The sequence below is a fragment of the Euwallacea fornicatus genome, chromosome 8 (assembly GCF_040115645.1).
Source record: "Euwallacea fornicatus isolate EFF26 chromosome 8, ASM4011564v1, whole genome shotgun sequence".
NCBI classification, from domain to species: Eukaryota; Metazoa; Arthropoda; class Insecta; order Coleoptera; family Curculionidae; genus Euwallacea; species Euwallacea fornicatus.
This window is the reverse complement of record NC_089548.1, coordinates 3,652,111-3,675,135: the sequence shown is the minus strand read 5'-3', so window position 1 is coordinate 3,675,135 and position 23,025 is coordinate 3,652,111. Positions and strand designations below refer to the sequence as shown.

General features: G+C 36.2%; 3 protein-coding genes and 1 long non-coding RNA gene across 5 annotated transcripts in view; 1 reads left to right on the top strand and 3 right to left on the bottom strand.

The window, feature by feature from the left end:
• The first annotated feature begins 100 nt into the window (after positions 1 to 100).
• Positions 101 to 21,038, top strand: LOC136340888 (uncharacterized). Its single transcript, XR_010732391.1, has 3 exons — positions 101 to 257; positions 5,304 to 5,371; positions 20,647 to 21,038. It is a non-coding gene; the product is annotated as an uncharacterized lncRNA (long non-coding RNA).
• On the bottom strand, positions 3,038 to 6,561 carry LOC136340885 (glycerate kinase). The gene is made up of 7 exons (XM_066285320.1): positions 6,299 to 6,561; positions 5,699 to 6,029; positions 5,207 to 5,347; positions 5,008 to 5,144; positions 4,512 to 4,733; positions 3,553 to 3,733; positions 3,038 to 3,480 (listed from the first exon to the last, which is right to left on the bottom strand). The coding sequence occupies exons 1-7, from the start codon at positions 6,485 to 6,487 to the stop codon at positions 3,119 to 3,121; spliced, it is 1,563 nt and encodes a 520-aa protein (XP_066141417.1). The 5' UTR covers positions 6,488 to 6,561; the 3' UTR covers positions 3,038 to 3,118.
• Positions 7,475 to 11,790, bottom strand: LOC136340886 (pancreatic lipase-related protein 2). Its single transcript, XM_066285321.1, has 7 exons — positions 11,437 to 11,790; positions 10,806 to 10,935; positions 9,346 to 9,568; positions 8,737 to 8,926; positions 8,488 to 8,679; positions 8,267 to 8,435; positions 7,475 to 8,211 (listed from the first exon to the last, which is right to left on the bottom strand). The coding sequence occupies exons 1-7, from the start codon at positions 11,522 to 11,524 to the stop codon at positions 8,070 to 8,072; spliced, it is 1,134 nt and encodes a 377-aa protein (XP_066141418.1). The 5' UTR covers positions 11,525 to 11,790; the 3' UTR covers positions 7,475 to 8,069.
• Positions 12,799 to 23,025, bottom strand: part of VGlut (Vesicular glutamate transporter) — a 32,162-nt gene continuing 21,935 nt past the window's right edge. For both annotated transcript variants that reach the window (XM_066285318.1, XM_066285319.1), the window contains 10 exons: positions 19,988 to 20,107; positions 19,801 to 19,933; positions 19,514 to 19,750; positions 19,176 to 19,461; positions 18,941 to 19,122; positions 18,671 to 18,884; positions 18,458 to 18,615; positions 17,523 to 17,696; positions 17,305 to 17,466; positions 12,799 to 17,256 (listed from right to left, as the gene is read on the bottom strand). In XM_066285318.1, coding sequence (XP_066141415.1) covers positions 17,107 to 17,256; positions 17,305 to 17,466; positions 17,523 to 17,696; positions 18,458 to 18,615; positions 18,671 to 18,884; positions 18,941 to 19,122; positions 19,176 to 19,461; positions 19,514 to 19,750; positions 19,801 to 19,933; positions 19,988 to 20,107 — 1,816 coding nt within the window. In that variant the 3' untranslated portion in view covers positions 12,799 to 17,106. The remainder of the gene's footprint in view (positions 17,257 to 17,304; positions 17,467 to 17,522; positions 17,697 to 18,457; positions 18,616 to 18,670; positions 18,885 to 18,940; positions 19,123 to 19,175; positions 19,462 to 19,513; positions 19,751 to 19,800; positions 19,934 to 19,987; positions 20,108 to 23,025) is intronic.

Genomic DNA, 23,025 nt, shown 5'->3' with positions numbered 1-23,025 from the left:
ATGGAGAAATGTCATTCCCTTTCCCGTTTCTCCTTCGGCCATGTGGTCCCTATCGATTCGTGAACTTTCGTTGGACGTCGGAAACTAATTTGAACAGCGGGAAGCGACATAAATTTTATAATTATCTTGCCCGCAATTCCCGTAATATATTTTCAACAAAGCTTCAGTTTATCAGTTTTTAATCTTTTGTTATGGTTTTCAATTTACAGCAGCTCAGTTGCATATGCAGAGACGGATCCAATGTCATCGAAGAACAGGTAAAACTTCCATACAGAATGTTTCAGTTCAATCTGCCTCCTTTCACGGGGATATTGAAAACTTCACGTCAACAAACATGTTGCGGACTATTTTTTCATTTGTATCAACGGTGCGTCACGCGATTGTATAAATCAAAAAGTGAGTTTCATTTTATCGTCATTTACGGGCCCTAAACCACATCTCGAAACATATTTGAGGCTTTTTGATTTTTGATTGATAACAAAAATTACGGGGGGCTTTCACGAAGTTTCCATTTTTATTGAAGTTTAGGAAAAATGATGATATCTACAGCTCGCCAAAATTAATTTTTAAGATTAGATATCGTACGTAACGATAAAGAAAGCATTCGGCAAGGTCGGAATGACCCTAAAATATTAATAGCAGGGAGCGAAATTCAGTCCATGACAAAAGTAAAAAGTAAGGGCGGTTTTATCTTGTTCCTTATCGCTGAACCTTAATGGGCTCTACTTGTCCATGGCGTCAGACGTCTTTACCTCTACTTCACCAATTTTTCCGCAAGTTAAGAGCTCTGTAAAACGTCACACACACACTAAATGAAGCAGTAATTGAAGTAAAATTGCTTCTTACCGTATATTTTCTTTTTATCAGATTGTACTGCATTTTTCCAACTGTCTATCTGTTTACTACTCATGGAATATTTTATCCTTTCGGTCGCAAATTTATGTCGGGCAAGCTGTAGATCTCTAGAGAATCACTTAATGGCATATTGTGAAATTTAACCAAAAAAACAACACGTTTTCACGATACAAGTTAACAAAAATTAAATACATAGTAACAATGTATAAACTTTGTTTCCACGTGCTCAGTATTATTCATTAGCATGCGCCATATGCACTAATACCATCATGAGTAAACAAACCAAATTAGTCCTAAAAATTCGTAAATTTGGGAGTGCGAATTAGTAGACACTTGCTCTATTTACTTACTAATCACTTCCACATATCGCCTCAACGACTTCCTCTCAATTTGCGATGACATTTTTAACTTAAGGCGATAAAAAGCTAGAAGCAACCGTTCAAATTGTGGAAATCTTTGAAAATAAAGTATCTATCAGCAATAATCTTGAATATTACATTGTCTATTTAAGCTTGTCAATATTGTACAAGTAGGATAACGGTTGAATCTAGACAAAGAGCGTTTGAAGGAAAACCATTCAGAAATATTTTTGACTAAGTATAAAATTAGGATTTTTATGATTTTTTTCTGTCTTTTAATTTTATTCTTGCAAGCTACAGACCAACAAATCTCTTCTGCGAATTTTTAAAACACTTCAAATTTTTAGAGCTGCGCACTCAGATGGTGGTAGTGGCGGAGATGGAGTACCAGACGTAAATCGGTGATAACTGATTACGTATAAAATCATTTTTTTCGGAATACTGAATTTTAATAAAAACGAAGTTAAAATTTTTGCATGTGTCCTCTAAGGACATGTAAAAATATTTGCTGCTATACAATTTTCCATAGATAGGACATTTGCCACAATTACAGGTGTCTCTTTGAAGAAATATTTATTTCGTGTGTAACATCCACGTGTTATGTAGCCAACCGTATCGTCTTGGAACCATCTGCGTTATCCTATGGTCATTTGCAATTCATCTCATCTTATCTCGCATATTATCCTGTGCAAGAACCCCTGACTACGACTCCTATTATACAGTTGCTTGTCAACTCCATGTAAACACCCCATTAGATTTTTTTATTAGTGTTGGGGATACTGGTTAGTGCAAATAACCAGTACTAACGATTAGTAGTAAGCCAGTTTCAATTCAATGTCACATGAAAGTCGGCAAAATCCTGACGACATCACTCGATTGGCAATGGTCTATAATAATAAAAAAACTGCCAAATTTCGTAGAATTTGCTCAAACGGTTTATTCATAATTTATGATTTTCGAAAATCACAGTTTTCAGTTTTTTGCTCATATTTTGACAACCGCTGAATAATTTTTTATTTTTAGGACATTTTCTGAACGGGCACAAAAATGCGAATTTTTTTTCTTATTTAAGTCACTTTGTATCTCTTACTATCTTCATAGCGATCATAAAATCCACTTTATTTGGGACATCATGTATAGCTAAATTAGATGATATTTCTTTCTTCTAGTCTCACTATAAAGTATGCATTCCAATTAATCTCATCGAAAGTTAAATAATTTTCTTCATCATCAAGTTCCATTATTACAACCCCGTGCATTTAAGAACTTCTTCACAATAAGGTTAATCATTTCTCATTGGTCGAGAAACTCAATTGATTAACCATTGATTCACAGCATATTCCTGTATTGCAATTTAGAGTGATTATAAAGAACGATGTACTATATCGAGATAATCTTTTTTCTATATATTCCTTAGTCTCATATGTCTTTTTCTTTATAGAACATTTTGGCTCAACCTTCAGAATTATTCGTGGTTTATATGTAATTTGCATTTGCGCACTTTTGACTAAAATGAAAATGTAGAAAACGGTGACGAGTAATTTAATATCTAACTCGTGCCAACAATGGAAATTTTGTCTAATAAAACACTTTCAATTCAACTAAGTCCTTTAACACTTACCTTGCTACTTCTCACTCAACTAAATTACTCGCCTAATGCCACCAGGTATAAAGGTCCCTTGATTCTCATTTCATGCTCCTAGCTATAAACTCAATCTTCACTCGATTAAAGGATATTTATGAAGCTTTCTCAATTCCCGTCCTACAACCCTATATAAAGATTTAAAAAAATACGGATTAAAATTTCTTCGAAAAAAAAACACTTCTTTCGATTAATATTGAATTTATTTTCTTTCCTTAATAAAAGTTAAATACGAAATTAAGTATTATCGTATGTTCCCCTGTTAAGAAGGCTCAACAATCAAAAAATGCAAATCCATCACGTTGGTCCCGGTATGACCGATTTTAATCAAGCACCTTCCAGCAAGAAACTCGCTGAAAAAGCTATAAGAATCGTTGTTCCTCAAATACGTCTCTGGATCAATTCCGAGTTGGGCACACGTTGCTGCCAATCCAGCGCACCCAACTGCCCCAGCTGCGTCCGTAGGCCCATCAATTCCATCTGTTCCGGCACTGAGTAAAGAAATATTTCCAGGCTTTGCGGTGGAAAGCACTATGCGTTTATTAAGTTCTAGGCAAAAAGCAAGGACTAATTGTTGATTGCGGCCCCCTTTTCCGGAACCCGTTACGCGAACTGTTGGCTCACCTTAAAGGGAAATTATACGTGTATGCATTAATCTATGATATTAGCACACACTCTACTAAATAATTAACTAACCTGCAAAGATAAACAAGGTTTTTTTTAATCCATCCAACCGCAGCACTTCATCCATGGCCCCTTTCTCTAGATCAAAAGAATTTTTTTCTAAAAGAGTTCTTATTTGACGTTTTTCTTGTTTGGAGAAGCACCAAGCCAGCTGGGCATAAATCTCAGCAAGCTTATTAACATTTCCTTCTACCTAAAAGGTTCAGTATATGGGGTGATTCACGTAACCACTCCGTTGGAAATTTTTAGATAATTAAAAAAGGCAACTTCCTCAACTTGATATACAGATATAACATAAATCTTGATGTTGCTTATGGTTTCAGATGCAATTGACAACTCTTTTTAAAGTATAAAATAAGATGTGATATTAAAAAACAATTTCAATTATTTAATTTGATTTGAAACCAACAAAAAAGAGTAAAATCTGGTCCTAAAAAAAAGTACTTCAATAAGATAGTTGTAAAGCATTTGCTTAGGTAGCAAGGACGTAAAAAAACCAGAAAAAGTTGTTCACATGCTCTAAAATGGTTGGGTCAATGGAATCTGGCAAAAAGGTACTGGTCGGAACTCCAAAATCAGCAGTGCCAGCACGACCTTTTTGTGTTTTGAAAGCCAAGTTTCAGTGTTATTATGTCGGCTAAGCTTAGACTTAAAGGTACTTAGAAAATAACTTAATTAGCTACAATATTTTCGTTTATATGAAGATTGTTTTTAAAGTATTTTACTAAGATGTCTTCATAAAGTGTCTGAACATAGTTGTTTTTTTCATAACGAAAAAAGCATCTAAAATACTAGGAACTATATAATTTATTTATCTAGTTATTTTAGAGTATTTTTTTAATACATTCACAGCTCTAAATGTCACCTACTATTGCCGTATACGAAATTTAAGGGAATTGTCTTTTTTAATTTGTGAAAATTTTCTGAAAAACGGGCTAGATGTATCATACTGTACAGGAAAGAAAATATACCTTACGAGATATGACAATGCACTGAAAATCTTGTCGCTCTGCTAGAAGTTTTGCGACACCTGTGGCAATTCGATTGCTTCCAATAAGCACGTTATGGACATGTGTAAATTTTCCTTCACAAACATAAGGAAACTGAGATTGCTTATTACTATTATTGCTGTTGTTGAGTATTTCCTTTATCGACGTGGGAACTTCGCTATAAAGGTCGTACTTCTTTAAAATCTGCAGTAAAATGGAAACAGATGAGTAATCCAAATAACGGCAACATTAAAATAAAAATACATCAATTAAGCTGCAAAAATACTACAATTCTCGGCGAAATATTAAAGCAAATTCAGTTTCTCTATAAACTCCAGGTAGTTACTTCTGCAATAAACCTAGATAACTGCTTTTTAAGGGCCCCTCTTTACATGCAGTGCGGAAAAGTGTAATTACACTGGCTTAATATGGTATTGCGTTAAGTTATGAGAGATATATGATGCTTTAAGTTAAGTACCTCAATTGCTTCTTGAGGATCTTCCCTCCAGTATACAGTAGGTCCACTTGCAATTATATCTAGAGGGTCCCCAACTACGTCACTCAAAATTAATGATACTACTCTCGCTGGATATGCAAGTTTCGCTAGGCCACCACCTAACAAATTATAACATTGTCCACGACGAGAATTTTTTTAAGTAATAAAGCGTATCTGAGACCTTTCAAAAGAGATAATTGCTTTCGAACATTGTTAAGTTCGTGTATAGAGGCTCCACTTCTGCTAAGCCTTTTGATAATATCTTGTTTTTCTTTTAGGGTGATGGGAGGCTTAGGAAATGGTAACAGTGCTGAACCTCCTCCTGAAAAATAGAAACATTTTCGAGGTAAGGGATTTAGTGATTTTTATCAGCTTTTTTGTCATTAGCAATCAATTGATCTAGACTGATGGTTTTAAACTTCTCAACAAACCCGCAACACATTTGACTTTCTGTAGGATATCCTGATTAGGGTATTAAAAGTTCATAGTGTTAAAAGTTTTGGCCATATTCTTTAAGGGTTTCTAATTTTGAAGCTGCTCTAGAAATATCAAAAATTTCACGGAATTTTCCATGAAACGAACAGAAACATTTTGCGCTTCCCGATATTTCTGCAAATTTATTGTTTTCTTATCTTATTTTCCCACACTATTTCATTTTCACATTTCTACCTACCTGAAATTAAAACAAATAACAAATCTTCCTCTCCTAAGCCCTCCACCAATTCCTTAATTTCCTTAGCTCCTTGTTCCGCATCTCTATCCGGGATATTATTCTCAGCCCCTTGGATAAACCGGACAGTGGAGCGTTTTACTAAAGGTTCTGAATATTTTTCAAAAACCCCCCTTGGCACTGTTACTATAGCCCTCTCCAGGCGAGCTTCCAAAATTTTTTCGAGTTCGAGAGCCATGCCCAAAACAGCTTTCCCGAAACCCACTGCATAGTAAGCTTTCACAGAGGGATAAGTTCGGTTATTGACTGATAGATGTCCGTTGGAGTATTTTATCTAAGGAATAGGATTTTGTCTGAGGAATAGGATAATACGATATTGTATATTAGAGTTTTAATGTACGACCTCTTACGTTTCTACTATAATTGATTATTTCGCAGTTCGTGATTACCAATACTACAGAATTCTAGAATCTCGTGAGCTTTAACTTCTATGAAGACAAATGGAAATTCTAGATGGCGCATACGTAAATAACTCTCACATGAAATGAGAGATACGTGATGCAATATAGAACTTTCAACTTATATGTATTATAGGTACATCACCTGGTTTTTGATTAATTCAGCTGGTTGCACTGCTTTGACTGTCTCTTCGAACAGGTTTTTCAGAAAGGACATATGTCCGTTCGCCTTGCATGTATCTGATGACATAACTCTCATAAACAAACATGATAATACATAATGATCCGCGTCACGAAATGTAGTGCGCTTTGTAAATTTCAATACGTTTATCATTTCGATTTCATTGTATAGAAAAGTTGAAGGTTGTTTTATCTGTATGAATTTTGTTGTTCACTAATTTCGATTGTAAATTCCGATTCTGTTCTCGTCCGTTTCGAATGAATGTGTATCTGCGCAGAGGCGTATCGAGGCCTGAAATATTTACCCGCAAGGTGAATTGTGATTTTTCGGAAATTTGTTTTATTGTAGTAACATTCACAAGGCATTCTGTATAAGAACAAACACCCTTTTTCGTTCAATTACCTCGCATTTGAAAAATATTAAATAGTCAAAATAGTTAAAAATTTTGTATGTTAAAAAAATATTAGTTTTGAATGATTTGATTAAAATGTTTGATACGGAACACCCTGTAAACTATTATTTGATTTGAAGAGTTTCATCATGTTAATTTCAAAAAAAGAACGATTTCGTGACATTATCTCTACTCGGTTTCTCTCAAAGGAATTAATAGCGTTTTATGACAACAGTTCCTAGACGTGACTGGAAATCCCCGCACAATACGAGGTTATTGTAATAGTTGTAGTAGAGCACTGAAAAGCCTTTAATCGATAACATATACCGAACCTGCACTGTCTCTATAACAATAAATAGGTAGTTATTTTTGCATCAAGGACATAAAATTTAACTTTCACGATGGCAGCTGAAATAAATCATCAGATGAAAACAAAAATTTACGTCAAAAGTGAAAACAATTTTTTCCGTATTTTTAATGCGAATTTCCTAGACTGAGTAGGATGACTTTATTAGTTTCTCATGTTGATATCTAAAAATACCGCCAAATTAAGTCAATAAAAAGAACTTTCTCAGAATTTTTGCGACATTCACGTCCTGAGGCATAAAAATGTGATTTTACACATCCAACTGGAACCTATTGCACTTTACGTCCGGAAGTACAAAAAATATAATTTTTTTTGCGTTGTACCACTGTCAGTCATAATTAAAAATGAAAATTTTATCAGGTTCATGAATAACTTTTATTAACATAAAATTTTGCGTATCTTTCCATCTTTTATTTAAAAATATTCCGATAATATAAATAGGTACCTACTTAAAATTACGCTACTATTAACATCACAGACTACAATATCTACCCTAAACACATACCTAAATAAGCAAAAGTCACTTTTACTACCTTATAAAAAGTGATAATAAAGAAAAACTTCAATTGAGTTTTGGAATATTAGATGCATGCCTGGGGTCAATTTATCAGTTAATGAGATTTTTGATAGCAAATAGTAAATTACTTAATCAACACTTTACTTACATGGTTCGCCGCCTGCTTCTTGGTTTCTTTTTAATAATCGCTCGTCAGTATAGATTATCGGATGACTAAGCACTTAAGTGCAAGTAACCTTTTAACATATAAATTAGTAAATTTTTAATATATAATAATTGCAAAATATAAACACTATCTACTTTAAAAAGGATTACAAAAGTTAGAAACATCGAAGCATACAGCCAATAAATAAGAATTAAATCAAGCTAATTATTTATTTACAGGAAATTGCCTTCATTAGCATCCGAAAGAGTGAAAGGATTTGATTCTTAATTAGCTTAATATCAATTATTTTCACTGTCATCTGCTATCACCGCCATTCCTGGCCAATCTTTGCAAAATTGGCAAAGTACGTTTGGCCAGCCTTTGTTTAATCTCCAAAGGCGGCCCTTGGGCCCATGGAGGATCTGCGTAGGTTCTAACGTAATAAACACCTCTAGCTCTAAAATGCATTAAAAATTATCTCAAAGCCATGGAAAAGCATAGAAAAACCTTACTTATGGGACACATGCTCCCCCATCAAAACGTAATCCTCATCTTGAGGCGAGCACCAGTTCAGCATAAAACTAATCAAGGTCGGACATGGATAAGCCCAAAATCCCTTTTTGGATATAATCGATTCTATGAAGTAAGGGGTTACCTTCGTGTGGTCACATGCCAATGTTTCTACCCGAGGGAACAATTATATGAACGAGTTTAACCGGTTGAGAAAACTTACTGAAGACGGTATCACTTCCGCATCCAGGCTGACTAGATCCGCCGTTAATGTAGAAATCTGCATGTCCATTGGGTCCCCACTGACCTAAAATACCAGCCCCAGTGTGAAGGACGTCCACAAAATGGGCATCTGTGGAGTCCAGGTCTCTAGAAGAGTTTCGGCCCATGTAAAAGAAGATGGTGGGGTCCAACCCTTAAATGGAAATAATATTAAAACTAATTTGAGAGTGATGTATTCAACGGTTTTTACCAGTAATCCTTCCAAGTTTTCCATCAAGTTGTGGGTCGATGTAGTTGGCCACCAGGCCTGAAATGTGTGCGCCCACGCTGTAGCCGACCAGGTGCAGGTCATCCGCCCTGACCCCTCGGGGATGTTGGGTGAGATATCTGATTAGTTGAGCGATACATTTTGCACAAAATCTAGGGGCCCATTCCATTTGCTATAGAAGGAAAAGTGAAGTCAACCACTAAGAGCGAAAAAATGCGGTATTGGCTTGAAAGGGAATTTACGAGTTTTAGAAACGAGGTGCGCCAGACGTAAACTAGATAACCTTCAGTCACTCTTCAGATCGCATTTTTAATCGCATAAATGGGTTTTGTCTATTCTGAAGACAGCGAATTCTCCCTGTAATTAAACATTTAATGATAACTCAAATTTCCCTTATTACGTAACGATTATGACCAACTTCCTTTATGAAACCCATCAAAATGTCTTGTATACGCGATATCTCCAATAGGAAATGGTTGGTTTCGCTTTTAATGGGGTATCATTCTTAATAGTTAGTAATTACTGCAAGCGTCATGTCACAAGTAATTTTTTAAGTAACATCCGATTTCCTTCAAGGTAAATTAGACTTACGCTGAGGCATGGTTCTTTGACCAACGTCCCATAATCTACGATAATAATGTTATAATTCCCCCTGTAGAAGTAGGCGTCTCTCATATCGGTGCTAGGGGATAAGTTCCTGCCTCCTCCAAACCCGTGGACGACAATTTTTACTGGGTATCTTCTGTTGAATTGAGATTCATACAAAGATTCTTCTTTGGTTGTGTCTAGGAGTTCAGGATTCTCTTGAGTGCGCCTGAAGAGATGATTATGTGTTACATGAGAATTTAAAATGAGCTAATATCACGTTCAAATTTCAATGCAACCCATGCGTGGCGTATGGGTAAAATCGACTTGTTGGCCGGGTTTTAAATTACTCCATTTGGTAAATGTGACCCTTGTTTTTGTAGGTCGCGATTGGTAATTGTAAATTTGATATACGGTTTTATATGCGCTACGATTTTTCAAATATTTAACGTGACTGTGGAAATATTCGTTTTAGACAGGTTTTCATAGTTGGAGAGAAATTAGGGTTTCCTTAGAATTTTCGAAACAGAAAAAACCGCGAGTGAAGGGTGGACGAATAATGTGAATATCCAAAAAATAAATCATAAAGTCACTTCACATTAAACCGAACCGAACATAAAAAATATAGTAAAAAGAGTAATAGTGATTTGCAGAAATCGATACCGTACAATTTTGGTGTCGGAGGCGTTAAAAATTTCATGATCAGCGAATGATACCCACGTTTCAGGAAAGATCGCATTGCAATTAGCCCCAAAACGAATGGCGAACCTCAGGTGAAACCATTATAAAATTGATTACCGCGTCTCGAGTTCCACTTAGAACATGTGAATCTCGGGAACCGTAAGAGGTTCGAGGTCGTTTAGGGAACCTAATGGTCAAAATCAATATTTAAATATCTCGAACTACTTTAAATCAAGCTCTTTTACTACAAAGGCAATTGACATGGGTGGAATTTGTACACTGGAAATACAACAAAAAATTGAAATTTCCCTAGGGAACCACTTGAGCAATTGCAGTACGTCAACGAATCACTTCCGACTGGAACATTTTCAGATTGAGAAGCGATAGCATGAATCACACCACATGATATTTTGAAAAATAGATTATTCTCAAAAGAACCGTAAAGTTTCCTATAGAAATTCTGTGTCTTTGTCTTTCCCTTCCGCGGCTTTTTTCATAATGAAGTGGGTAAACGTTTCATTTACGCCCGATCTCAGAATAAGTTATATCAGCTCGCTTCCGTGCACGAGCGTACACTAGGCCTCAGATTCCTTAAATGGGGCCAAGGATATCGAAAACAAGAAATTTACTTTCGTATACAGTTCCTTAAAAAAGCATCGCAAAATATCACTTTTGCAATATCGAAGTGTAGAAGGTAATGCGGTTATGTGTGGCTATGCACGGTGTCCACTTTTCTTAATCTTAATAATTAAAAAATTTCGAATATTCAAAAGTACAAAGGTCACCTAGTGTACAGGAAGAACTGAATCTGTTTATGAGGGCATCTAAACGGCTTAGGAATGCAAGAAGAGGTATTGAAGAGCTCCTGCACCGACTGAGGCTCCTCCTTATCTTTCGTCTGTTGTCCGTATATTCCTGAAATAATAAGAAGATCTAGAACCAACCGCATTGTTTATACATAAATGTGTGATACACATTGTAGTGCAGTTTCTCACAATAAAATTGTCGACTCATTTATTATACCGTAAACTTCCTCTTTGCGAGTAAGGCATATGTTTCATCTCCGCTGACCTCAAAATTAACTGTTTTATTCACGTAATTTGAATATGTTACATCATAAAGGTCAAAGAGAAGAAAGTGGATCGTATTGTACATAAGTTTGCTATAGCCATTGCGAAACTATTGACCCCATCCACCAACTTTCTTGCATTTTATTGAACCATTAATACACGCTATATTTATCAATTTTGCTTTCTACTAAATAGCGCTGTACTTATAAAGATCATTGTTATTACATTATGCATCCTACTTTTAAATAAAGCCATTATCCTTCTTTTTGCAATTTACACGTGGACGTCCGCATTACGTATGAAAAAATTTCGTTTATGGGAAATTTTGGAAGCCATGTATACTCACCAGTGAAAGTGATGAATACTAAATAATAACAAATAAACACCGCACTTTCACGCTTCACAATGCAAAATACTCCTCTCTGCTTGGTCATGTCGTCTTGAATGGTCACTGTAACTTCACCGAAACTGAAAGGGTCGAACTACTCGGGCCAGACTCACATCGGTGCAATTACACATATCAAGTGAAAGTGGTCGTCCTTATGTGGTGTCACAAGAAATAATACTTTCTGAGCACCCAAACAGAAAATGACCGTATCGTCTGCGATGGTACCGAAGAAAATCTACATAGTATTCGTGTGTCTAGCGGTAGTACTTACTGATGGTTTTCTTGAGCGTGGTGGCATTCACATTTTCTGACCACTCACCTTACGTTGGTGTAATACTATCAAACAGGAGCAAATGGAGGAAGTACTTTCGATTAAGAGACTGCCTTCAGTCGTTTAATTCAGTTAGATGAGAGATGAATAAAGCGATGAGCTGTTTTCACACCCCTCGGTAGCTCGATGCACAGAAGCAACAAATATTAAGAATCGTTTTAGCCGTTGTTGTGCAGATTAGACATTTATTGAGAAGTGACTTTTAAATATGTTAATATCTGTCTCCTACTGAAAGCATTTCAAGACTTCTGCCGTACCAATGCCAAGATTTGAGACTGTTGAACCAGACAAAGGAGTATGCTAACAGTCCTAAATTTCCGCGAAGGACTCCTTTTTTCTCCTTTTACCCTTGTCGCTGTAGATGATTTGTTGTAGTATCACAAAGGTGCGAAGATATGCGTTTCTTCTTTATCTACCAGAAAGCTTCTTTCAACTAACTCAAGAAGATCATTAAGAAATATGTGGATTCGGCGGAAAAATCTTTTCGCATAGCCCCAAGTGGTTGGTGGCGCGGACTCGCCAGAAAGAACCACAAACACGCGGATATCGAGTTATAAACGCCAATTAGATAACTGTTTAAATAATATCCACTGTCTATCATACCTCGCATTGAAACGGGTTTTGTTTTTTTTTTTATTGAAAAAAGGTACGTCGTGCAAAAAAAGAGCTCAACAGAGCTTTGTTCTTACGGAGAGAGTGCCATTTTGCTTTTCTTATATTTTCAAAACTTTAGCACTTCCTCAAGGAGCGTAATTGTAGCAAGTAAATATTCTACCTTTGCGAATCTGTTTAGGTTACGCCACTGTTCAGTCTCTCCGCTTGGAATCCTCAGAAACCACACATTTCTTAGGGTCCCTTAGAACAATATTTCAATACATTAGGGAGGGGTCTTGAGTAAAATAATTTTATTCCTTTTTGAATAACATTGGATTATTTTGAAATGATTTTACAGTGTAGAGTTAGATTCACGGCGATAGTTAAATACCATAAAAGAGAACAACATTTACATGTATTACAGTAGAATTTTTAACACATGAAGTAACAGGTACACTATTAACGCAAAAATATATTTTCGTAGTAGCTATGTGATGATATATTATTCAAGCCCGGAAAAGTAGATTCAGGTGGAAGCTTCTTGAAATTCTAAGTAGATATCCATTTACAAATTTGAAAGTTGAATTGCTGATTTGATGAGATGAAAACGCCTTCACCTGAATCTGCTGCTACGGAGCCCTCTCCAACAGTACATCCACATATAGAGATATGCAACAAACATCAAAATTTCGAGTCACAGGAGATTGTTTATATATTTTACAGTTTATTATTGCAGCTACACTACTTAGGGCCAAATTCCTAATGCGCTGCAATGTTTGCCAGAACCGTTAGTAAACCTGCCTGATAAGTTCTGCAGCACTTTAGTATTTGTCCCAAAACGATATTAATTTTATATGAATTTATTACACAACAAACAGCCTAAAAACGTTAAATGTATGTAAGTGTGAGTAACAAAAATTGTCCTTCAATTTGGATATCATAAGTTGCATAAAAACATAAAAAAACTACAATTATTCATAGTTTCTCAAGTTAGGGCAAACTAAAGTTGTCTGCGGCTGATATTCAAATGGTCAATTATGAAATGTATTTCACGATGTGTAACAAATAATTTACAATACGTTGATTCAAACAAAATTCTCTTTTTACCGCACATACAAAATTGATCATTCTGAAAGGTCACCCTGGGAGAATTAACCAAAGATTATCTGATCAAAATTTCGTTATTGAAGTGTTGCAATTCGCACATTACTTACACAAACTCGTCTATTATTTAAACTGATCAAATAGTCATATTTAATTGTCTAAAAGATATCTTCAACAACATAACATTTTAAAAAACGAACTACAACTACGCAAATCATAACCATCCTCATACATCTAGTTATAAACCCTAAACAAGGTTAACCAAAGGAAGATCGTTTCTGAACACTAATCAATCTGAACGAGCTTGAAAAATTCAGGCTGGATTAGGTTAGCCCCGTCATTTGCTGACGTACAAGTAATGCTGTGGCAATACTAAAGAAATATATTGACTAGCCTATAATTTATTTACGATCAATCAGTTTAATATTTCAAATTTAGCTTATTAAAATTTATTCGAATTGAACATGAAATAAAGGCATGAATTCTTCCATTACTGTCCAAAACCAAAAGCTCTTTAAAGTTTAAATTTTAAATGCTAAACCCATTTGTTGCTCGAAGGCGTCCTCCTCCGAAGTCCCAGTTATTATAAGAAATTTTAAAGTACAGGCACCTGAAGAGCTTTTTTTCATGCCATATGGTTAAATTTACAGGACTACAACGGTTTAATTTTGAACGTTTACCTACACCCTCCTTCTGCGTTCCCTTATAGTTAAGAACCCCTTAGCGTGGTGATAAGAATTTGTTAAGCAGCAATATCACCAAAATTTTATCAGTTTTAAATCTTTTTCAATTATTATTAAATCTAGTTTCAATGTAACACCTTATCTTATCATTGAAGATTATTTTTATAAATTATCATGCAACTTAGTGGTGCATGACACTTTTAATTTTTGACACCAGTCGCAATAATCCCCTTTATCAGAAACCATGTTAATTGCGATAATAATTGCTGGATTTACTGTTTTTTTTTAAGACTAAGAACATCTCATAGAAGCCAGAAGAAGTACACACAATAAACCACACTCATTTGCTTCTATGTGCTGAGAATCTCATTTGCTATATCTCTGATGTTTCTTTGTGTTCACAAAAAATTCTCGACAAAGAAATTTTTAATTTTATTTAACGCAATTTTCAAACATCACTTCTCTTATGTACCGACTTAAATGACCTCGCCCAAAGAACTTAAATAATATCCCCTATATAATACTAACTTAGACTAAATTTGGGGGCACTATCCCCTTATTGTCGACACAGCCTTAAGGCATTTCACCTTAGAAAATCTTAATCCTTATCTAATATTCTTACTTCCTAAAAAATAAAAAATATACTCACGCGAATACTTCCTTAAAATCAGTTTTATAAGTCAGAGTTAACGTGAAACTACGAGTATGTGTGTTCGTCTACGAGCGAATATTACACGATAATCGGAATAATGTTCGAGGAACAGAAAAGGAAAGCAAGCACGAACTCAAAATTCTAATTGAGGGATGCCCCGGTTCGAATTTAATGCTCAGACTTGTTTTCAGTAGGCTTATAAAACTGGTCCTAAATGAGGCAAGTAGTTTTAAATAAAGCCTTATAGGGACGAGTATGGCCAACAGGATAAATCCAATTTAACGATCGAAAAACTGGTCCATAAAACTTGAAAATACCTGCTCATAACGGTTTTAGTTCTTTGGATCAAAGACTAAAAGTTGTTTTGTGTTCGAATTATTGATTTGTGAGATTCCAAAATTACGAAACTACCATTCAAGCTTTTCTCAAAAATGTCAATTGCTCCACCCATACATCAATTTTTCCTTATGGGTCTAACGTCTCTAACTCTATAATATACAAATTGACAACGTTATCCATAAATGTTTTGACAGTGCTATTCCTAACAATTGCAGCTTATCTTAAAATAATAAATATTGTTGTATTTTAGTATATGTTTATCTACCTATATACAAGGGATATCTTTGCGCGTAATTTTAAAAAAATATCCGTTATACAGCAAATGATTTGAATGTTTCGCATGCCGTAGTCACGACGTTAAAATGAGATTTTTACTATTAATTTGACGTTAATAATTACATTGGTAATCGGAACATTATCGTCAGTGAAGTATATCCTTGTAAAACGATAACATCCCAGTTAAAACACGAACTAAATGTCGACTAAACAACGTTTTTACAGGACCAAAGATCACATAAAACCATATTTTGACTATTTTCAAACTTATTTTGAACGTATTCTGAAAGATTCATGGCCATGAACTTAATGTACTTTGATTTCATACATCTTAACTATATTTTAATTATACCCTTTCCTACATCATCACTTATTTCTGAATATGCGTTATACATCTAATAAGTATTTTCGCAAAATTTACTGTTAATTGCTGTGAATAACTAGTGCAGAATCACTTTGTTTGTTATTGTTCTTGTTTGAATGTGTTTTTATTGTCATTTTAAGTGTTTCGCGACCTAAATATACGCGAAGAAGCCTTCACAATGTGTCTTAAAATTATAAATTATGAACTCGAAGATTTGAAAATACAGAATAAGCATGTAGAAGGTGTCCCAAACTCGATTTTCAACTGAGGAGTCTCAAAGCCACTTGAGAAGTACGAATTGGGTTGAGGGCAAAACCGTGCCTTCACGAAATGAACATTATGCCTACTTAATGACTTAATATTTTTGTTTCTTTCCATTTGGCGACAACCGGACGCCACATTTACCGATTTGCGATGTTTTGATCAGAAATATGCACTTTTGAAAATATATTATCGTTGGCTGAGTATTAACATGCTTTTTTAATGTGCACAAAATCACTCATTAATGATCCGCATTAATGCATGATATTTTTTTAAAGATTCTCGTGTCGATAGTCGAATTGAGGACAGCTTATGCAATTATTCAAATTGCAAATTTAGGAAGAGATGCAGCGGACAGTCCTGCGTCTATGGCCCAGGATCGTGTGATTTTCAAAAATAACTTTTGCCTATTTAGGCCTGGGACTTACGAGAATTATTTTTCAAATGTCTCCATTTTCGTGTGCGTAAGTGTGTTACTTGTTGTTTTTTATTTGCCGAATCAAAAACTTTTGACGATTTTTTAAGATTCTCAAGTGTAATTTAACTATTTTTTGAAGAAATCACTCGGAAAATCAAACGCGCAAGCGAATTTTCATATAATATGTCTATGGATTTGCCGATTCGCAATTTCCTTTTTCGCAGTAATTACGTATTATGTCGTTGGAGGACCATAATTTGCATAAATTAATTTTTATCGAACAAAATTTTGCAAATTTTCCTTTACTTAGCGATTGCTCGCATGTTCGCAATTAAATTTCTCGGGGGGACACCACCTAACCGAAAATTGTTCCTTATTTGCGGCAATGGAACCACACGATAATTGTGCGATCCAAAGTCATTTTATCTTTTTTGCTTCAAATTTTTCTTTCTCTAAATTTATATGTAGACAAGCAAAAATCTCAGGTCTCTTCCTATATTCGATAAGCCGTACGTGTACCTTTCCTAACAAGCCGTATCTGCCGTTATATAACTCCCCCTTTAAAGGAAAATTAACAGCACAATGGTTTTAATAAGTCTAATACTATTAATAGGTTCTATCGTCGATTGTGCCGTGCAAATAGGTATCTTGGGCTTCTGGCTGTACAGCCTCTTGCCTAAAGGGATTTCTCGAAATGGGACCGCTTAAAAATGGATTGGCCGATGGAACAACAGATGGTTGTACCGGAGCTTCCTCCTAATTTAATTAAATTAAATACATTTCTCATTACAAACTTCCTCTAACCTGGAAATGAGGCCGTGGAGCCGGTGGCCTTACAGGTGGGCCGGAAGTCACCTCTTGAGGCAAAGCGGAGGCTTTTGAGGGTGGCAAGGCGGTTTCCATCGCGGCTCCATAATTAGTCATTCCTCCACTTGGACGACGTTGCATCAAACCGTTTGGCTGGGCCTGGCACAAAGATCATCCTTTACGATCCTATTTTCAAATACAACATTTATACATACTGCATATTTAGTTACAGGCACGGATTCGTTCATTTGATTCCACTGCCTTTCCTCCTCAGCTTTCGGATCAGCCCACGGCTGGAGCTCCCCAGAGGCGAAAATTCCATAAAAAATTATTCCAGCATAATGAATGAACGCAGATAAAATAATCAGGATGCGCCATTGTTCCTTGGTCTGGAAAAAAATGCTCTTCAAAATGGGGACGAAGGAACGGTTACCTTTCTATTCAGATTTAATTCTACAGATGGAAATATGTATGACTTTTCGTTTTACATATTTTCATATGTATTTTTTCAATAAGGTAAAATTCTTCTTTGGATTTCACAAACCACCAAATGACTCGTAAAAAACAAAAAAATCATTAAAATTTGCCAAATTAGCCTCAAATAAGTTATTTGAACCTTACCGTTTCAAGTAATAACATTGTCTTACTTTACAACAGTTCCAAAGTTACTAAATTGTGCTAAAATAATGTAGCTGAATGTTGATTTTTTTCTTGAACAGGTAAAACTGGGATAATGCCAATTACAAACGCAAATACAGAGTGTCCGAGCTGCTCGTAAATCATCGTTTACAAAACCCCCGCATTTTACAATAATTATATTTTGATTTCGATTCGACGCCCCTGATTGCACCCTGGAAATCCAGACTGGAACAATGCTTCGTGTGGGGCGCTGCTAAAACACTTTGTACCCGAATTTCCCTCTCTCGATTCCATAAAGCGATATTTCATTTCCAAGTTCTCTCGGTCCAGTGCGTCCGATAAAATGAACTCTCAGTATGCTGACGTCGTTTGCCGGTTGTCGGCTCGCGACACTGTGCCCATTGTTCAGCATCAAAGAGCATCCGTGCAGAGCGCACGCCACTTAATTTCGGGGATCTCTTTTATCCAGATACCATACAATTAAGCATTAGATCCCAAGAAGACTACGTACCGTATCAACGACGATTATGTTTTTGGCCAAAGGTATTATTGCTCCTGCGATGGTACCTATTCCATTCGAGAGCCCCATGAGGATACTGGCATACCTAGGAGCGATGTCCAAATGATTTACGTTGAAACCGGAAATTGCAAAACCGCTGAAGGCCACTCCTAAAAGTCCCACGATACCCCTGTATTTATTACAAAAAAATCTGGGAAGAAGTACCTATAGTTAAGGCAGTCATTCCTTGGATGGTCGTGTGAGAATATGCCATCGCAAGGAAGAACGTGGCTTCCAAACCGAACCCACCGCAATTGAAAAGCTTTCGCACTTGAGTCGTGTTTAAAATTCCCTTTTTCCTCAGACGATCGGCCATAATTCCTCCCGCTGGTACCACCAAAGTCATTAGGAAGTGTGGTAGAGCACCCAAAGAAGCATTCTGTCGTAATGATAATATTTCTACACAGAGAGTGGCAATTCGATAATAGCAAATACCTGGGCTGTGGTGGTACCGAACGCCTCCTTGAAATAGGAGGCCTGAAATAGCACCAGCAGGTAAAAGTTCCACGACCTGCAAAAATTGGCCACAAATATAGCGTAACATGGCATAGACGTGAAGAAGGCCTTCCAGGGGGTGTTGCTTAAGGTCAAATTACTGTAATGCTGCTGACTACTACCTATAATAAAAGTCTTGACATAACCAATTATACTACTCAACCCGACAATTCACCTAAAGATTTTTCAATCATAATAAGCTCTTTGGCATCAATGCAAGTATGCAGGGAAGGCTTCTCAAACACCAGCCACAACCATGTCAAATACCATATTATACCAATAACAGAATAGAAGTAAAAGGGCGCAAACAGGCTTATGTTCTTCATAAGTATACCGCAAATCATCATAGAGAACATTACACCAGCATAACATCCACTGAAAGCTATGGTCGCCAAACGAGATCTTTCCAGTGGCGGGGCCCAGTGACGCATTATACCATGGCAGGCTGGATACGTTACACCCTATGGTAGCATATATTATGCTACTAGAAAATGTTATACATGATAAACAGACCTCAACTAAACCTTGCATAACTTTAATAATGATTAGCCCTGAAGGATTGTCATATAAGGCGGGCACAAAAAGATTGAGCAAGCAAGAAGATCCTATAGCGGCACCAAAGAGTTTATTAGCTGGGTAAGCGGCTGCTATAAGCCCGCCAGGTATTTGGGTGATAAAATAGCCCCAAAAGATCGCTGATTCAATAGCTCCCATCGTCGAACGTGATACTGTAATTTGTGAAGAGGTACTCTGGAAACATTCATTTTATAAAAGGGCACTTTTGAGCTGCTACAGCTCACATTCTTGCCCTCGATTTCTGAATTCACCATACCCATGGTCTCCCTCATACCGAACATGATAATGAAACCCATGCAACATAATAAGGAAACAGTGGATCTTCTAGATAAGTGAGGGATTTCCGCTTTTAGATATCTGAAAAGGATTAAATGTTGAGTATTGGTTTGGAGTTATGTAAATAAGGCATACTGATCGATTACTCTTGGCGGGGGTCGTTGGTACTCAGGTAAGCTGTCTATGCTAATATCATCGGCCTGTTCGCTGGGGTGTTTTTTTAGTGAGGGGTCGTCAAAGTCTTCGTATTGTTTCCTAAAAATAAAAGTTCGTGTAAATTTACAGTAATCACACTTGGAGCATGACTGCTCATAGAAAATTATGAGGAGGAACGATGTGGTTCTAATATTCAAGGGCGGCCTTGTCTTGTCCCTTCTTGCTGAGTATCACATGGACACCACTTCTCCATGGCACCGAGCGTCTTTGTATGAGATTACAAGATAGGAGAAGATGGAGTGAAATGCAGTTGAACTCAGAGCAACGCAGATGGACCCATGACAATACAGATGGCTATATAATTCAAATTATTCAATTTTTTTTCAGTAAAAAATTGTTTTCACATTAACTTGTCATACATAATTAAATTGAAAAACATATTTTCCATCAAAAAACGTAAAAACACATGGAGTTCTATTTGAAGGTCTAAACGTAACACCTGAACATAAGAAGTTGAGTTAAAAAAATAAATTTTGACGTTCTTTAGTAGTCTGAAAAATATTATTTGATTTGGTTTTTAGTTCATCAAAATCCGTTCATAAATAACTGAGTTAACACTTCGCCTGTTTTTTTTTTAGATACCCTGTGTGAAGATAAGATGGATGAGACCTAAAGGAACTAGGCCGGTATAAGAGAAACCAAAGACAAACTGAGCACCGAAGTCATCTTGAAAGAAAACGCATTTCCCCCAAGTCCTCCAAACCCATTTAAGCTTAATTTTCCGGCTTTATTGTGTGCGTTTTCTGCATCGATCACGTTCAGGCCGATTGTGATATGATTCCATCGTCTGCCCTGCTCGAGCACTTTCCGCTTCTTTCCATGAATACAGAACGGGAGCATGGCAACTGACGTTAAGTGGCTTCCGTTGATATTCTAAGACGTTCTCGAGGGCACACATTCTGTACTAATTAAGGAAATTGTGTTAAATTCGGATCTGAACACAATAAAGTCCGACCCTGCCGGCTAAATACATTATCGCGAACCCTAAACGTAACTTTTAGTGAGAGTCCGTCATTATGTGTTATGAAAGCCGGGCATTAAACCAGCCATGGCATTTTCCAGTTACATTTATCACAGAAACTTTGAAACGCATTTAATCTAATCGCTACTGTCTTTTGTCCCATGATCGGTTTAGTCCATTTAGATTTTTATTCCTCACGCGAGTTTTATGCTCATAATGGTCGCTATCATGTACTAAAAGTTTACCACCACACCACCATAAAGGAAAAAATAACTGTGTTTAAATTTATTTATAGGGCCTGGTGCAGCATCAAAAAGAGCAATATCGATGGCTCGATACAAAACTGTTGTTGTGGATTTGGAGTCGAACAAGGGATTTGGCATAAGAAGCAACGTCGGGGAATAGTCACGTTTCGGGTATCAAGAATAAAATGTTTCAATTTCCCAACGGCATTCGAATGTTATTTAACGCATGTTTAAACGAGACAAATGATTAGGATAGGTTTTATAAAGGCACAACTTCCGCACAATTATTTGCTGGGAGTGCGAACAACCGAAATTTTGAAGAAGAGATATCTCATTAATATCAGTTCATTTGGGCTGCTATATGGATCGTTGATAATGAAGCGGAAATTGGTTTTGGGATATTCTTTCTCTTTCGCCGTTGCATGAACAAAAATATCTAAATCTTCTGGAAAAAGCGGACTTAAGGTAGATACAGACTGATATGATCACATAACAGCCTGCAACATCATAATAAGGAGTAGATGGTGTTTTACTTAGTGGAATTTTCCCTTCGTTTTGGTGTAGATGAGTTAATCAAAATTTAAGAGAGCGCAAATATTCATCTAGACCTGTGTATTAAGTTGAACAATTGCGTGCACCAACTAAATTTCTTTACAGAGTGTTGTGGAATTAATGTCCGACACCGCACTGGGCGATATTTCAAGTAGTTTTAAGTCCTTATAAATATGTGTCTTAATTCGCTCAGTTTTGAACGTGAGGGGCATCAAAGTTAAAAAAATAAATCGCATACTCTTTGAAATCTCTCGACCTCTACATACTAATTTCACGAAATTTCGTGTTCGGGGGTTTTTGGGATGAGAAATTCAAATTTATCAACGATTTAGTTGTATCTCGTAGAGGGCCCCTCAAGCGATCATTAGGACACTTTTACTTTTAATCCGATGAGTTCCCTCAAAAAAAAAATAGAAAAGTAGGCGGTGAAAAAAAAAGTTGAGGTAAACTGACATAAATTTAACTTGCAAGCAGAGACAATAGATGCGGCAAACTAAATCACCGAATAGTTCGCTTTTGACATTTATTGTCTTTATTCCGCGTATCGTTGTTTCCGTATAGGCATCTGCGTTGAACAGTTGGAACCTTTCACCAAGATGGCGCTGCGATCGTAACTCAGAAGTTTCATTGCAACATCATGCCATCTTTGTCTGGCAATCACATTGATTGGTCGTTGGCTTTGACTGCCTTAACAATTGACATTTGTCATAATTTTGATTTTGAGCCCGAGAAGCGTCCTTTTTATATTTTTTGTGTACGATGCCGCGGACTTTGTGCGTTGTGTGTGGATATTCCGTTAACGTTGTGGAAAAATGTGAACTTTAAGAAACAGAAGGTACTTGTAACTTATATTTTACAACACGATCAGCTTACTTAGAAGAATAAAAAAACATAAAGAATCACCCTTAACTATCAACAGGAACTGACCAGACTGTTGTTGAGTTGTGGAGTAATACGGACGCTATTTTGGCACTTAATTGAGCGTCTCGTGTTGTCTCTGCTATAAGTCTGAAGAGAATTATTGTAATTGTTTGCTATTTTTCTATGACTTTTAAACTTAAATTGTGGCAAAGACGCTACTCTTTAAGAAAATTATTGTAACTATTTGTCTTAAAGTAATGGCAAATTTTACTCATTTAGAACTTGCCGACATACATTTTACGTATGAGCTCGCTAATGGGAATGCGTATGACGCAAAA